Source organism: Populus trichocarpa, chromosome 6, assembly GCF_000002775.5.
Source record: "Populus trichocarpa isolate Nisqually-1 chromosome 6, P.trichocarpa_v4.1, whole genome shotgun sequence".
Classification (NCBI taxonomy): Eukaryota; Viridiplantae; Streptophyta; class Magnoliopsida; order Malpighiales; family Salicaceae; genus Populus; species Populus trichocarpa.
This window is the reverse complement of record NC_037290.2, coordinates 24027282-24044250: the sequence shown is the minus strand read 5'-3', so window position 1 is coordinate 24044250 and position 16969 is coordinate 24027282. Positions and strand designations below refer to the sequence as shown.

General features: G+C 34.1%; 2 protein-coding genes across 2 annotated transcripts; one reads left to right on the top strand and one right to left on the bottom strand.

Annotated features, from left to right (window-relative positions):
* The first annotated feature begins 7444 nt into the window (after positions 1-7444).
* LOC7470743 (carotenoid cleavage dioxygenase 8 homolog B, chloroplastic) lies at positions 7445-11799 on the top strand. The gene is made up of 6 exons (XM_002309507.3): positions 7445-7832; positions 8882-9625; positions 9738-9931; positions 10243-10432; positions 10627-10729; positions 11375-11799. The coding sequence occupies exons 1-6, from the start codon at positions 7536-7538 to the stop codon at positions 11518-11520; spliced, it is 1674 nt and encodes a 557-aa protein (XP_002309543.1). The 5' UTR covers positions 7445-7535; the 3' UTR covers positions 11521-11799.
* Positions 11800-11961: 162 nt separating this feature from the next.
* Positions 11962-15960, bottom strand: LOC7470742 (probable transcriptional regulatory protein At2g25830). The gene is made up of 7 exons (XM_002308566.4): positions 15773-15960; positions 15478-15665; positions 15062-15123; positions 14713-14869; positions 14302-14579; positions 12931-13051; positions 11962-12636 (listed from the first exon to the last, which is right to left on the bottom strand). Exons 1-7 carry the CDS (start codon positions 15852-15854, stop codon positions 12544-12546), a joined length of 981 nt encoding a protein of 326 aa, XP_002308602.2. The 5' UTR covers positions 15855-15960; the 3' UTR covers positions 11962-12543.
* Positions 15961-16969: the final 1009 nt, after the last annotated feature.

Below are 16969 nucleotides of genomic sequence, written 5' to 3'. Positions count from 1 at the left end.
GTAAAGAAAATCAATGTACTTTCCATTAAAATTAATTAATGTTCAATAACTTTTGCTCATACACCTTGTTGCTCTTCGACAGTGACATGTTATGGTCGGATCAGATTTTTTTTAATCTATATCTTAAATTATGTACAAGTAAATTCAATTTATTAAGGCTATTTGATGCACCTTATACTTGTTGATCGATGAAACAACCAGAAATATGTGTGAGGTTAGAGTTTATATTATTATCTAAAATTATACCAGATCTTAATAATCCGGATAAAAATATAAATATTTATTTTCGACTGTTGATTGATAAGATAAATCAGTTGTAATCATTCGAGAATTTGACGTATGATGTGTGTGAGGTTAAAGTTTATATTCTTATTTAAAATCATACCAGATCTTAACAGTGCTAGTTTTATATTTTTTTTAAAAGAAAAAACTAGAGTCCAATTTTCTAATTTATAATCTGAACCTTAGCACAAATTAATCCCTTGATCAGGTTTTACATCTATACTCTCAATCAAACTTGAAAAAGAAAATAGCATTAATAACACCAAACCACGTGACAAAGAAATTAAAAAAAATCTACCAATTATGAAATTAAACAAGTTGCGGACAGGACACGGTAGTGGCATCATCACCGCCCACTTTATTGTCATGGTTTTTGGGCCCTCTCTCCACTAATTACTTTTGTTTAATTGGGCACCAAATTAATTAAGAGGAAGTGTTGTTTGTTGTGGCCAACCCTAATTGTGTCTGCCATACTTGGACAGACTGATTGATCAATTGTTGGAATCAACAATAGGCAGGAAGAGACCTGAGCAATTACAAGGGTCTTGATTTCTCAGTGAAACACGACCGGTCCTTCAATGAAGTTAAACCAGGCAATATGTTGGATTAAAGCACTTAGGGCAAGTGGGTGATTAGTAGTTTTGTTGTCTAATTAATGTATAATTTTTAAATCATCCTGTGATGACACAACGTTTGTCCTCCCCATTTATGAAACCTTGAATGGTTCAATTTCGAACCCGCATCTACATATTATGGTGCAATTTGAAATGATTCTGCAATTATACTGTGGATGAGATGTAATGTTGACGGGAGGTTTTTATTTTTTATGAATCAAATAGATAAAACAAAGTTTAAGGAAAAATTTGGATGCATCAACAAGGTTTTTTAACAAAACAATCATATTTGAAAATAATCAATTATTAGATCACATGATCAATTATGATAGATCGATTGGGTTTAATTGACCATAATTTTTTTATAAATTATATTTATTGTCCTAGTTGTTTTAAAATTTACTACAAAGTTATCCCATGCTTTGTTGCATAAAAAATTATTTTTTTGACCCAATGCAAAAAAGTATATATATATATATATTCAAAATGTGTAATGAAAAATAAATGATTGTCTACTAAAATAAGCCTAAAAGTATATGCGTACAAAAAATATAATTTTTTAAGCGATGTTCTTTATCTAATTAATACTGAAGCCGATTCAATTTTATAATGATATTTTTTTTGTGAAATACTAAGTCGGTGATATATTGGACCGATTTAATAGCACGTACAATATGCTAACTTAGTTGGCTGATTGCCTTTCCATTCCCCTTTCCTCTTTCTCTCTTATGATGGGTTTTTATTAGTTTCAAGTTTGACAAAATTTAAGACTAAATTGGAGATTTATTAGAAAACATGGACAAAATTAAAAGAAAAGGGTTTGCTCTTAGGTAAATTGAGAATCAGGACTCAATTAAAGAATCATTATAGATTCATAGACTAAATTGAATATAAGAGGGAAGAGAAGGCTTTGGCTTGTGCAACACATACACCAATGTATGAGAGAAGTTGTTGCATTAAAGCATCGCTTGTGGGCTCCTCCACCCTTATAATTACCCTTTCATTGATATCATTGGAATTTTGGTGTAATAAGCATTCTATTAAGACAACATGTCTACCCTATGAACCTCTAGAGTATCTCCAGCCATCAGTTTTTTTTTCTTTCTTTTTCCTCTCTTCTTTCTCTCTTCTTTTTAGATCCTTGTGCATGCTTCCTCTTTGTAACATAAAAGAGTTTTTTTTCAAAGCCAAACTCAATCCAAGTCCCTCTATTTCTAATCATTTGTCTAACAAAAAACCCAAACTAATTTTTGCAAATCGAGTGTCACCCGACCATCAAGATGTTTGTCTGACACTATAAGACCCGATATTAAGTTAATTTAATCAGACTATAAAGTTAATTCTCAACCAAGATAATTGTGAAAGGACTGAACTAAAAAACAAAAAACTATGGTTATGCAAAAAAAAAAGATGGAAGAAAAAAGTAATCAATAAGTCTACAGTAATTGAAAAATAGATAGAAGTAGTTTCAATTGAAATGTTAAAAACATAATATAAATAATTTGAGACTTGTGTTTCCGTTTGAGAAAAGATAGATTATTAATTCTTTGTGCGTAAAATGAAAATGGGTGGCAAACATATGGACCCAGATAGCATAATATTAATTATATACAGTCGAACAAGTCCTCTAATTAAGGTAATAGTATATAGTAAAGTTGCAAATGGGGGGCTCCCCACTTTCCTAAAACAGGTATGGACTAGGAAACTTGAGTGGACAAATTAAACTCATTGAATTGTTCATCGATCGGAAAGCATCATTGTATCTTCGGAATTCAAATTGCTCAACCTTAATGATTCACCTCCACCATGGACGGTCGGATACCACATTAATTAGTTTCTAAATTCTTCTTGCCGGTTCTCTCACTTTGTCTTTTCAATTTCCCTTGTTTTAGCTGAATTGGGCAGTCGTTCAGATTGATGTAGGCTTGGACACAGAATTTTTTACATTACTCAAGCTGCTTATTATTTTGGTGTTTCCAGAATTTTCTTGCAGCTTTCTCAAATTACTCGAAGTGTCCGTTATCGGTTCCCACACATTCTAAGCAAGACTTTGTCAGCTCAAATTAATTTTAGTGAATTGTACGTGTGCTATATATATACATCAGAACCAATATTGCTGAACACAATGACCATATGTCACGATTAGAGTGACTGATGCGATTGGAATATATCCTAAAATTGCCTCCCAAGATTTCTAACGAAACTAATTTTTGAAAGAAATATTATAATCCGGCAAAAACTAACATTTTCTATATGACTTCAAAGAATTTTGTTCGAAATATAAATTATTATTGTATCGTTAACCTTATGGCCTGGATGTAATTAATTAACAATGTTTGATCTGCTTAAAAGATAAGCTAGATCAAATCGCTCTTCTTTGCCATTGAGCCATTGGCTATAAGTTGTAAAAAAATAAAGAAAAAAATAGTGCAAGTTGAAGTTATCATTTATTTCGACTTGGATTCTGGAAATAAACATGACAAAACAGCTAATTATTATGAAACAATGAGTGCACCCCACGGTTGAGTCTCCTCCCTGGCCCATCTTGCGACGATGATATCACTCATATAATTTATAATGGCACTCCAACAATATATATATATATATATATATATATATATATATATATATATATATATATAAGTGCTGATCATATAAATTGATGGAATGTCATTACTAATAATTATTGTGCAAAATCCCCTATCCCCATCCTCACCCTGGATAAAATAAAAGGAACTTATAGCAGTTAAATGGAACCCAGAGAGAATTGACCCATATGAATTGGTTTAGCAGCTGGCCACTGTCTCCTATGCTACGTAAAAACAACGAAAATTAGAATGAAACTGAGCTATATGTAGCTAGAGGTCTAAGGTACAGTAATTTGGTCTTTCAATTTATGTATATTATGTGAGGATAAAAGGTGGAGATATTGGACATGCAACCTTTTTTTGTTTGATAGACCGGAAAAAAATAATTTTATGAGTGTAGGAACACAAAGCTAGAGGAAGTAGGTACACAGTGCCAAATTAACAGCTAGAATTGCAGCAACTAGCAGAAAGAAACAAGAAATCAACACTGCAAACAACCAAACTATGTGCAAAACTAGACGAGAAAAAGGAACAGCTACACATAGATATAACAGCTTCAAAAGATATGGAATCAGTAGTTGGGCATGCAATTATCGGCACTAACTACAAAGGCTTAATTTGTATAACTAGGACAGAAGAAATACATGGCATGGACATAAGTATTTTATGTTTTGGCCGGGGGAGGCTATTGGAACAGCCTTTTTTGTCTATTGTCGTAAGGATTGGAGTGAAAGATTGGCGTAATTGGCTTTCATGATATGGATTTCACTTGCCGATTTGCAGTCCGAGGTCTACGTTGGGGTTTGCTGCGGTTGCTCTTGTGATGATGGAGTATGGTGAAAGGTGATGGTTGGACCATTGTGGAATTAAGTTTTTTGGATTTTTTTAATTATGTGATGTTGGACGTTCAAAAAAATGTTGGTTGTGCTTTTTTAATGGATATGATAATGATCGTTTAGTGTTTGTTTGGGAATTCGGTCAATCACGTTCACGCACACGGTTAATCATATTCCAAAATGAATTTTTAATATTTTTTTACTTTTAAAATATAAAGCATAGTTGATTTTAATTGGGTTTTTTATATATATCTAAAAACAGAATTTGGTTAATATATATTATGCTTTGCTTTGAAACCAAAGCATGTGTTAATTTGAAATAAAACTGTTTTGTTTTTTAAACAAAGTAGAGTTTATTTGATTTATTACAGGTTTTGTTTTTTTATTTAATTAAATGATAAATTTCTCCATTATTTTTTTAGTTATACATATTAAGATGCTAGTGCTTTACATAATTCTAGTTCAAGATTATTTTATATCATTGTATTTACTTAACAATGTGTCTATATATATTATCATTCTATATAGTTTTTTTATTTATTTTTTTAAACTTAAGAATCACTCTTATAAAAACATATGCTTATATCATATGAGTTTAACTATACATCATTTAATATAAATAAAATATATTTTTAGAATATTTGTAGTTATGCTATAGTATTTATTAGTCATTTTATATCTCTAAAGCACATAAAAATAATTGAACTAAAACTATTTAACTATCTTAAATATTTACAAATATAACATAATAAATCGTAGTATATCATAGCAACTACAACACAACTGTTAGAGAGTAATATAAAATTATTCTTGAGACCTTACCTAACAGCTTTAAGTATTGGTTTGAAATGATTCTTTGACATTTAGAGCACTGGGCAGGAACCATCACAATGTTTTATTTTAATTAAACAGTTAGATTCCTCTTATCTGTATCAGTTCTGAGTTGACTATTCGAAACCCGAGGAAGGCCCCTGAAGGGGTCTTTCCCTGGCCGGCACGCGACGACCCACTCTCGTCATGGGAGCAGCTCAAGCAGTTCACTAGCATCTGACGGGTTCAAGATTGGAACCCCCGAGCCTAGCCCTCAGAGTCAATCCTTTTCCCGAGGTTACGAATCTATTTTTCCAACTTCCTTGCTTACATCGTTCCATTGACCAAAGGTTATTCACCTTGAAGACCTGATGTGGTTATGATTACGATTGGGTATAGGAGGCACTCGATCCTCTGGATTTTCAAGGGCCATCAAGGGCGCATCGCACCACGCGACGTGCGATGCTCTTCCAACCGCCGGACCCGACCTCCAACTAAGTCATTTCTAGGGTGAGTGGGTTGTTAAACAGAAAATATAACTCCCTAACGATGTTGTCAGCCGTCATGTCCCAGTTGAAGAATTTTAACCTGATTCCCTTGCAAAACTCGCGCACAAAACGAGCTGTCAAACAGGTTTCCCCGTATCTTAAGATCTACTAGACCATGTGCAAGTGTCATTCGCATGTAACATTTTCCCTTTTTGACCTTCAAAGTTCTCATTTAAATATTTGTTACTACCACCAAGCTCCGCACTGATGGCTGGGTAAAAGTCGCGCGCTTCAGCGTCATCTATTTTTTTGGCTAGTTGATTTGATAGGTGAGTTGTTACACACTCGTTTTGAGTTGAGATAGTTCTTTGACAAGGTATTAGAGTTTGTTGATCAAGTGGTTATAAGTTCAAATCTCACTACCTTCATTCTAATTAATAAAAATTAAGTACAATATAAAGTGAGTCTGTACAAGTTTCAAGTTTAAAGAACTTTTATTTTAGAAGTGTATTAAGAGTAATATAAAATTATCATTAAAATCTTATTTAATAACTTAAGGTTAAGAATTTCTTTTTATAACAACAATATCCATTTCTCATATTACTGTTCATGCAGTGGAGGACCGGTGGAGGTTTATTTAACTATCACAATGATGACTTAGAAATAATATAAACTACGGGTGGATTAAGTAAGGATAAATTAGGTATTCAACTCAGGAAAAAAAAAAAAGAAGAAGGAAGAAGAAGAATGTCGTGCCAACAGACAGAGAGGATGCGGCAAAAGCAATCCCCTTTCGTTTTTGGTGATGATGGGCGTATTTTTATTTTTATTTTCATTACCAGATATCTTCAGAGTTGTAGAATCTCAAAAACTGATGTGTGGACGCATATTCGTAAATGGACAAATAACAAAAGACAGAGATAATTGTTAGTGGGTGATATAGGAACAGTTTTTGCAGATATTTATTTTCTTAGGACAGCACTTTTTTTATTTTTTCACTCTGTTAATGATCTCATATTGTAAAAATTATCAGTTTTTTTATGTTCATTTTCTAAGTGGCTAACATAATATTAATAATACTATCGATTACCATAAAAAAAAATTATAAATAAGCTAGCATCATGCATGATGCCATAATGCAAGACATGGAAAAAGGATAACAAAGAGCCACAGAAAAGCATCAGCAAACAAACAAAACAAGCTTAGTACCTAAACATGTTAGGTACAAAGATATGCCAAGAACCATATGCTAGAAAATACATCAATCCTTAATCAGATCCATGTAATTTAATTTTAAAATCATTTCTAATTAGTTTACTCCAAACAAAATCCTGCTCACAATGTGGATCAAAAACAGAAATGGTTAATTGTTCTCCAAGAAGATATTCAATGATCAAAATTTGAATTTTTACTTAGAAATTTTATAAAATTCGAACCCTGAAATGGAAATTCAAGTATAAAAAAAGGCTTTACTTATTGAACAGTTCAAAAGTCGTCCAACCTTTCCATATATCAAGAAAAAATGAAAAAAAAAAAAAAAAAACAGAAGAAGAAGAAGAAAATCACAATACCAAAGTGTGCGTCACTTCAATTGAGAAGATTTGAACATATGTTGAAGCAATCACCGAGCTTGGACATACATGCCATGAGCATCTTTTTTTCCTAAACATGGAGTATGCTCACACAAGATTAATTTCTCTTAATTAAAAGTACAAATAACGTAAGCAATATTGTCCTCTAGTGGGGAGAAATTCCACTGATAAGATTCCAATATGAATTCTCAATGTCTCTCCAACTTCGTATGTCCCTCAGTGTGTTACTATAAATACATGTCATTCTAGAGCTCTAGCTCTCTCAAGAATCATCTTACCACATTAAATCATTCACTCTCTTCATATTGGTTAACTAGTTAATTTCATGGCTTCCTTGGCATTTTCCGCTAGTATTGGTCGCTCTATTTCACCATCAAATGCAATGGTTTCTGATAAATTTGAGAGCAGAAGAGAAGGGTTTTCCCTAGGCAAGGGTACTTTTGCAAGAAAACGTGACCCTCGGGACTCAATGGTCCCGAAAGTTGCAACCCAAGCACCAACTGTGTTTCCATCACTGGAGAAGGAACTTGCTGGTGACCGGAATCATGTTGCATGGACAAGTGTCCAGCAAGAAAGATACGAAGGAGAGCTTGATGTTCAAGGAGAAATTCCACTGTGGTTGGTATGTAAAATATTGCACTTAATTTTCCATGCGCTAGTAGAGATTAACTACTTGATTTGTACACCGCCTTATGAATTAAGGGATATACGATATTCATGTGTGGTTAGAGTATTCATCCAAAAAATAATAAAATAAATAAATTTAAGGGTATTCTTATAGTTTTTTTTTTCTTACAATTATCTAGGTTTACACTTCTTTTTTCCATCCTAATTTGTTTAGGTATCTTTTTTATATATATAATCTTTGATTTTATTAAAAAAACGTGGCTATTTAGGCAATAGCCATAAAAAAAGACAAGAAAACTTGCATTGAGAATTTTTTAAAGGAAAACAACACACATCAATAAGTCCTATATGGTTTGTTTAGGTATCTTTATGAACTTGATTCAGATGCGGATTAATTTAATTATGTTTTGAAGTTGCAGCAAGTTTGAAAGTTGATGAAAGTGTACATTGAAAGATCCAACAGAATTTCCATTTACTTTTTTATCCTTTCTTATTATGTCTTACATGTTTGTACTTTCAATTACATGACACGAAAACATTGAATGCTTTTGTTAGGTTGTGATTATTTTGTTCATTTTTCCGCATAGTTTGAAGAGCTGCATATAGTTTTATCATGTCAGGGGTCCAGGATTTGGGAGGAAAGAACAAAGAATATTCCTTGTTTTATTCGTTTCATAATAATTGTTTTATTTATATAGTATGGTTCTGAAATATTCCTTGTGCCATAATCAGATGTAAGATCTGGCTAGTACGCATCCATATAGCATATTTCATACTACTGTTTTAGAAAAAAATAAATAAATAGATTTTTTTTAGTTTAACGTGGGTGTCCGGGCCAGCTTGCGCGCACCTCGACTAATCCCACGGGCCCTGAAGTTAACGACCATGTAAGCCTCCAGTGGCCATCATATGAGCAACCACAGAGGAAGCAAGCCTCTTGGTTCCAAGTTTTTACCACTGGGCACCACCTAGATCGTTTAAATAAATAAATAAATTTTTGATTTAATTGGTGTTGGTTAATCACCTGACTTTGATTTCATGCAGAGTGGAACGTATCTTAGAAATGGTCCGGGCATGTGGCACGTAGGGGACTACAACTTCCGGCACCTTTTCGATGGCTATGCCACATTAGTCAGACTCCACTTTGAAAATGGTCGATTAATCGCCGCCCACCGCCAAATCGAATCGGAGGCTTACAAGGCGGCAAAGACGAATAACAAACTATGTTACCGTGAATTTTCTGAGGTCCCAAAGCCTGACAATTTCCTGTCCTACGTAGGGGAACTAGTTAACCTATTCTCCGGAGCGTCATTGACCGATAACGCTAACACTGGCGTGGTCAAGCTCGGTGATGGACGTGTTGTTTGCCTAACTGAAACACAGAAAGGGTCAATAGTTGTTGATCCAAACACCTTGGACACGTTAGGGAAATTTGAATATAGCGATTCACTAGGGGGTCTAATACATTCGGCACATCCAATAGTGACAGACACTGAGTTCTTAACCTTGTTGCCTGATTTGTTCAGGCCCGGATACTTGGTGGTGAGGATGGAGCCTGGAAGTAACGAGAGGAAAGTAATCGGACGGGTGGATTGTCGTGGAGGTCCTGCTCCGGGATGGGTCCACTCGTTTCCGGTTACTGAACACTATGTGATAGTGCCAGAAATGCCGTTGAGATACTGTGCACAAAATTTGCTAAGAGCTGAGCCCACACCTTTGTACAAGTTTGAGTGGCACCCGGATTCCAAAGGGTTTATGCATGTTATGTGTAAAGCTAGTGGCAAGATTGTAAGTCCACTTACATCATCGATCATCATTATTAATTATTAGGATGAGGACTAATTACATTGTAATTTAATTTATGGGTGGATTTGGTTTTGTTTGTTTCGAATTTTTTAAGGTGGCAAGTGTGGAAGTGCCTCTATTTGTAACATTCCATTTCATCAATGCTTATGAAGAGAAAGATGAAGATGGGAGGGTGACTGCCGTCATTGCCGATTGTTGTGAGCATAATTCGGACACGACAATCTTAGAGAAGCTAAGTCTACAAAATCTACGGTCTTTCATGGGTGAAGATGTCCTACCAGATGCTAGGTACGTAATTAATTAATCTCCCTTTTTTATCATTAAGTTCTTTGTCAATGATGTTTATTATGCTTAATTATTCTACACAAGACATGTTCGTCAAAATCAAAAACAACAATATCTTCATTTAGTTTGTCCTCTTCTGGATCATCCACTTGTGAATCTGTGATAGCTAACCAAGCTTATGTTGCTCCACAATTATGCCTTTTTTCAATGCTCTCAATTTGGAAGATCATCTCATGCATGACGTTTAGGAACTATAAACATTGTTTAAAAATCAAAATGCTGTTTTTGAATACTATATATATATATACACGTAGGGTCGGGAGGTTCATAATTCCTTTGGACGGGAGTCCATATGGGAAATTGGAGGCAGCACTGGACCCAGAAGAGCATGGGAAAGGAATGGACATGTGCAGCATTAACCCTGCATATTTGGGCAAAAAATACAGATATGCTTATGCTTGTGGAGCACAACGCCCTTGTAACTTCCCCAACACCCTCACTAAGGTAAAAGTCTTGACCAGTACTGATATTAATTAATTACTATGCATGCGTACAGTTTAGTTACCCAGCATATATATTGCCTTTGACTTTTCAGTTTCTACCAAATGGTTATTAAAAAATGCTTTTCAATTTCTTGTAAATGGTTATAGGGGACAATTTCTTTCAAAGTTTTAACGTTAATCTTCGTCATATTGTAGATTGACTTGCTCGAGAAGAAGGCAAAGAATTGGTATGAAGAGGGTGCTGTGCCCTCGGAACCATTTTTTGTGGCTCGCCCAGGTGCTACAGAAGAGGATGATGGTGAGTAAATGTTATTTAATTCCTTTTTTTCTTGATTATCAATCGTTTTAGTTACTATGAGTATGTACGTACTCTTTCTCAAAAGAGAGAGAGAGAGAGAGAGAGAGAGAGATCTGAAATATGAGTTCCATAATTGGCTAAACTAAACCATTCAAAACCCTAACTGAAAACTTGTTTTCTTTATGCCATATTAAGAAATGTATTGATTTTACAAGGAGTTAGACTCTTCTTCAGTCAAGCTACTTGCAATTGTTTTTCCTATAACCCTAATTACAATATTATTTATCACTTCTGAATTTGCCTTTTTTAAGTTGATTTTTGTTAACATAACAATCATCGATTGATAATTAATTAACTTTCCAATTACTTCACAACCGTATCTTCTTTTTAGGGGTGTTTAGAGTGTTTAAGAATGTAATACTCATTATTTTTCAAATTATTTTTCGTTTAGAAATACATTAAAATAATTTTATTTTGTTTTTTTAAATTTATTTTTGATATCAGCACTTTAAATGATCTAAAAATATTAAAAACTTTAATTTGAAATAAAAAAAATCAATTTTTTATAAAAAACATGTTAAACCGCAACCCCAAACAAGCATTTAATTACGAAGTACATACTAATTATATGTAAATGGGTCGCAGGTGTGGTGATCTCCATGATCAGTGAGAAAAATGGAGATGGATATGCACTGTTATTAGATGGATCAACATTTGAAGAGATTGCAAGAGGAAAGTTCCCTTACGGTCTACCATATGGATTACATGGATGCTGGGTGCCAAAGAAATAAAATCATTAATCAATTGGGGTTGTGTGATTTATCATGCCTCATGATTTATCACCAGTTCAACGCTGCTTAAGATTTGCACCAGCAGAATGTTAATACACATGCAAGGATTAATAGATAACTAACCCATGATCGAATATCGCTGGTTTGTGTTGCATATGGTGCTCCTTGTCTCTTGTTGTTGCAGTTGTGTTGTTGTTGTTGGTATTCGGGTGTGATTTTTTGTTGGCTTGTCCATCTTTTATAAATAACATGTATCTTGATTTGTCTGTAAAATTAAAATTACATCCCATGTTGAAATGTTACCTTAGCATAGCCAACAGTTCTTTTGTACAAACATATGCATCAGAGAATGCTTTCTCCGTAAGGAAATCTAGGAGTGAAAACAGTTCCTTTAAACATACTGCCAAATAGGAAGGAAAAGAGCATAGAATCACATTTAAATGGAGCCGAATTGAACAATTAGATAGAAAAGGATGAGAAGGAAATGGTTCTCTCTCAAGAAAGGGATGTTTTGGTACAATCCAGTGACAGGAATATCTGAGTTCAGAGGATTCATGTCAGGAAGTTAAAACATGGAACTAGCAAATCATCATGTATGAAACTAGTAGACATGACAAAGTTTTCTTAGTTTAGCCCTGGCACAAGTTGCTCAGCTCAAGCGTAGAAGGAACGGGCCTGATTCTAGAAACTGGGGTTTGACAAAACAGCTGTTATTGCCGGGTTCCCAAAACCAGGCTTACGGTCACATCACAGAATATGCTTTACATTGTTGTTGCAGAAAGATTGAGCGTGGGGAAACAAATGTGGGGCTACTGTTCTAATCAATTTGGTAATCAAATAATCTATAAGATGGAAATCAATGTATAAAACCTGCCACTCTCCTGCAACAGCTACAACCTTTCCATGGAGTTGGTGGGCAAAATAAGCCTTGTATCATGTGAGTGGACCAGATCCATAAAGGCTGTCCTGCACTATTAAGACTTCAAATAAAAAACTGAGAAAACAACCCAGTGAGGGATTTCATTACTTCTGGTCCGTGTAAACAGCATCGACATCATCAAGTTCAAGTAATTTAGACATGAGTACTTTGTTCAACTCTACTGCCTCATCATCTACCTGAAACCCATTCAAACACTAATATCACTTATTTAATTAAAAAAATGCAAGTGAAGATTAGGCTTGCATTGAACAGGCACAAAAAACGTTAAAACACAAATAAAGATAAGAATTCCATCGCTATGCTGCTAGCATGTTTCGCAATCTTTGGCACTTTGTGTGTGAAAAACACCATAAAAATAATCAAATGCTCATTAGGCAATTCATTGAACCATAAAGTAATGAAACGATACCAAGAACGGAAAATCAGAGAGGTGAAGAGACAGAAAAAACATTTCAACACTGTGGACATACCTCAATAGGTGTTATGGGAAGTAGCTCAGAGCCATTATCAGTCTCAAAACTTATTCCTTCATTGCGTAATTTTGACAATATTGCTGCATAGTTCTCTGCTGGACTGACAACTTTATAGTAGCTATCAAAAAGGAAAAACAGAAAATGATTAGGGCTTTGCATATCCTGAGAAACATAGTTTATTAAAAGAACTCATTAGCCTGGTGAACACCATCACAATCAGATTTTGTGTATACCAGATAAATGTAAAAGCCATCGAATGGTTTAACTTAATTGTGGCTTTTTGCAATGCATCTTGTATCTATTACAAAGAAATAAATAATTATTGGGTTCTCCTCACATAATATTTTATTTTCTGCTTCTAGAACAGGAATTTTGAACACACATCAAGCAAAGCATTTGTTTTCTTCTCTCTTTTTTTCTGTTTTTTTGTTCATAGACTTTCCAAACTGAAAATTAGAGGTTCATTTTAATAAATATACAGTTGAGGATGGACTTTCCTTGGTAGATCTAGGAATCTAGAAGAACTGCCCCCTTATGAAATCTTGGATAAGGAAGACCTTGGCTGGTGCTAGTTTAGCTTACATACATTTTATGCCAAACTTTTCATAAAGCTTCCTGCATGATGTCTTAACAGTTCCTTTCATTGCTAGCCTACGGCTTTTTTTCACCCAGCCACACATCTGTGAAGTGCAAAAGATGGCTCATCATAAGCTCAAAGCCATCACCATGCAAATACTTATTTGTAACTTGCCTTACATGGTATGATTTCATAGGTAGTGCTAGGAATCAAGAGGAAGCAAACTTTGTTTCCCTTGAAAGTCCATGAGGAGGAGCTTGATTGGTGTTCACTTAATTTGCATGCAAGTTTATGAAAAAATTTATAAAGTTTCCAACATGATGTCATCGTGCAACTAGATGTCACCATGAGTGTGAAAGGCTACTTCATCATATCATACATATCAGATGCTCAAAAATCCATTTTACTTACACAAGGACTTCTTACAACTTGTCTACAATGCACCAAGTGATCATCTACAGAATTAATAACTTGTTTCTTCTTTTTGTTAAAGGCTTTGAAATCAACACGTCATAGAATATTTGTACATTTGTATCAATAATCTAGAAATTGAAAGATTTGTGAAACTTGTATGATTTTTTAACATTTAATCTAACTCTGAAGCAATCATCTTTAAAGCTCTACATCAGAAAAGGGTCAACTAAGAACCACTACCGGAACAAGTTCCAGCACGAAGTATCAAACATCAAAGTCATTGAGGATGGGACAAGAATTTGTGAAAATAGAATTGAAGCGTGGCATCTACAGATTCAAAAGCATCTTTATATGAAATTGGAGGATGGGAGCATTACCTTTCTGACCTATCCTCATCAGAATCATCTTCATATGTTGGAGGTTCAATAACATCCTCAGCACCAGCATCTAATGCAATGCCAAGGAGCTGATCTCTATCAGCATCTGTGACTTTAATATTCACAACCCTGGCACGTCTAAACTTGAACAATACAGATCCTGGATCTGCCATCTTTCCTCCATAGTCCTTGACCACCTCTCTGATAACTGCCACGGATCTTTTTATTTTATCTGTCGAGACCTCCACTACAATACTAACTCCACCGAGACCATATACCTAATGTGGAAGGAGCAGTTTATTTGAAGAAAATCAGATTGAAATAACTAATAGGACCGGCTTAAAAGAATCCTCCTGCATGTTTTGAATCTTAGCAGCCCCTGATAAAAGGATTGATGATAATCATACCAACCTCATAAATTTTCTCAATGAAAGCCTCTTGTCCCTTCTCAGAAGCCCTCTTGATATTGCGCTCCAAAATTTCCTTGGGTACATCAAGCTCCTTGAATTTATCAATTAAAGCAGCCAGAGCTGTATTTGATTCTGGATTTGGACCGCCTTTCTTTACACTGCATCACTCAATAGATTACAATCCATTTCAAGAAACAGAATTAAAACTTCTTATTTTTTCATCACCCTGAAAGCAAGAAATGCAGTGGCTATAATTATAAGAATTGGGTCAAATCCAGATGATCACAAACCACAGAAAATGTTCTGAAGTGAAGTTTTATTCACAGCCTATTTAGAAGCAACCAACTTACGCAGATACAACTTCCTTCCCAATCCTACAATACAATTTTGCCTTCTTTGCATCTTGAGCTCCCTGCATTTGAGGCACATTCATAAACTTAAAGGTAGAATACAACAAAAATCCCCTTGTAACTTTGCATTTTCACCGGTTAATGATCCTTCCTAATTGATATTGCCGCATCCAATGATGAAGGAACAAAAACTTTACTAGCATATATCATTCATAGTCATACAGTGAAATTGGATTTTCGGAGGTTTAAACTTTAAAGTAACAATTAAAAAGAAAAGGATTGAGAATTTACAGATCAAACTAATACTATTAGAATCTGTTTTAGGCTTTTCATCAAACATGTGATATTCAATCAATTTAATAAGGCACTTGCTTTTGAAACCCTCTAAAACCCAACACGGAGAGAAAAGGAGGGACCTTTCTGCCAGCAATTTTACAAGAACGCCTGCCCATACAAACAGGAGGGAAAGTCCATATCTTTCTAACATTCTTGACTTGATAGCCACTACTATCCCTGTGTTTCTCTTCATATAGCAATAACAAACTAGAGGAATTGCTACTATTTGATGATAATAATGCATCCATGCTTCCAAGAAAAACACTCCCTGAATCACGCCAATAACAACAACCCTTTATTTAGAATCACTTAAAACATGAAATATGATTGAAATAAATGAGAAATATACTTATTTATTTGTTTAAATGGACTTACTTTGAATTGAAAGTGAATGTGTTGGGCATTTTAAAGAGATCCCATTTGAGAACCTGTGGAGAATCGCACCTACTCCTCTCATTTGATTTTGTTTTTATTGAAATACTACTTAGGTTGCAGCAACAAAATCTTGTCTTTGCAAAGATGCAATGCCCATGTGTCCCTTGAAATCCCAGAATTGTTTTAGCGCTTTATCGGTCTGTCCATCCATTAGTAAAGTAATTGGACTGGACCTGTATCCCCTGCTCAGGCTATGAGGCCCAGATTCTTTTGGGTCTAATATACCTACAGATTTATTCTTTTTCAATTTTGATGATGGGGGATCTGAAGCTGAGCATTCCAATTTCTAAAGCTCCAGATTTTAGTCCTTAATAATCATTAAAAAGGTATCTGATTGGTTTTGATATTAATTTTAGGTCAAATTTATTGTTCTCAAATTACAAGAAACTTTAAAAGGAGTGGCATAACTATGTTAACTTTTGCATTACAAAGAAACATTTCATTGTGTAAAATTTTCCTCTCTTTTTTTTGTCATCAATTTTTCTTACGGTGATTTCTAGCATGTTTGGAAATGCAGTGCAAACCATGTTCTTTCAAAATTTATTTTTTTTGTATAAAATGGATTTTTTATATATTTTTTTAGATCGTTTTGATGTGCTGATGTTAAAAATAATTTTTAAAAAATAAAAAATATATATTATTTTGATGTATTTCTAAACAAAAAACACTTTAAACCGTCATCACTACTATCATCACAAACAAGCTGTGACTTAATTAAAGGTCAATTGATTTATATTTGCCTAGAAAGACCACGATTGAGATTGAGAGAAAGAGAACGAGTGAAAAAGGTAGAAAAAATGAATTGCAACTTTGAAATTAGATCAAAAGGTTCACTTTGGGCCTTTTATTTTTTAAATTATAAACTTTCAATTTCTCAATATTTTAAAATTTTAATTATAGCCTAAAACTTTATTTTTTTAATTTTTAGTTCTTAATTTGAGATGGAAGAGAGAGAATGGCTAAATTCTGGTGATAGAGATGCAAATTCTTAGTTGACACCGATTATAGCCACAAAAAAATATTAATTTTGATGTCAAATTATTTAATTTGATGAAAGGAGTTTATCTTGAGTATTATTTCACCTAAAAATTGATTGATAAGGTGGATCTTACATCAAGAAGTTTTTGGGTTTCGAGT

What these genes read in the sequence shown, in the direction of transcription:
- LOC7470743 (XM_002309507.3), top strand. Translation starts at nt 7,536, where the DNA reads ATGGCTTCCTTGGCATTTTCCGCTAGTATTGGTCGCTCTATTTCACCA. An exon ending in GTAAAGCTAGTGGCAAGATT is followed by an intron (nt 9,626 to 9,737) that starts GTAAGTCCACTT and finishes GAATTTTTTAAG; the next exon opens with GTGGCAAGTGTGGAAGTGCC. An exon ending in TGCTACAGAAGAGGATGATG is followed by an intron (nt 10,730 to 11,374) that starts GTGAGTAAATGT and finishes AATGGGTCGCAG; the next exon opens with GTGTGGTGATCTCCATGATC.
- LOC7470742 (XM_002308566.4), bottom strand. Translation starts at nt 15,854, where the DNA reads ATGAGAGGAGTAGGTGCGATTCTCCACAGGTTCTCAAATGGGATCTCT. An exon ending in GTAAAATTGCTGGCAGAAAG is followed by an intron (nt 15,124 to 15,477) that starts GTCCCTCCTTTT and finishes CCTCAAATGCAG; the next exon opens with GGAGCTCAAGATGCAAAGAA. An exon ending in GATGAGGATAGGTCAGAAAG is followed by an intron (nt 13,052 to 14,301) that starts GTAATGCTCCCA and finishes CCTTTTTGATAG; the next exon opens with CTACTATAAAGTTGTCAGTC.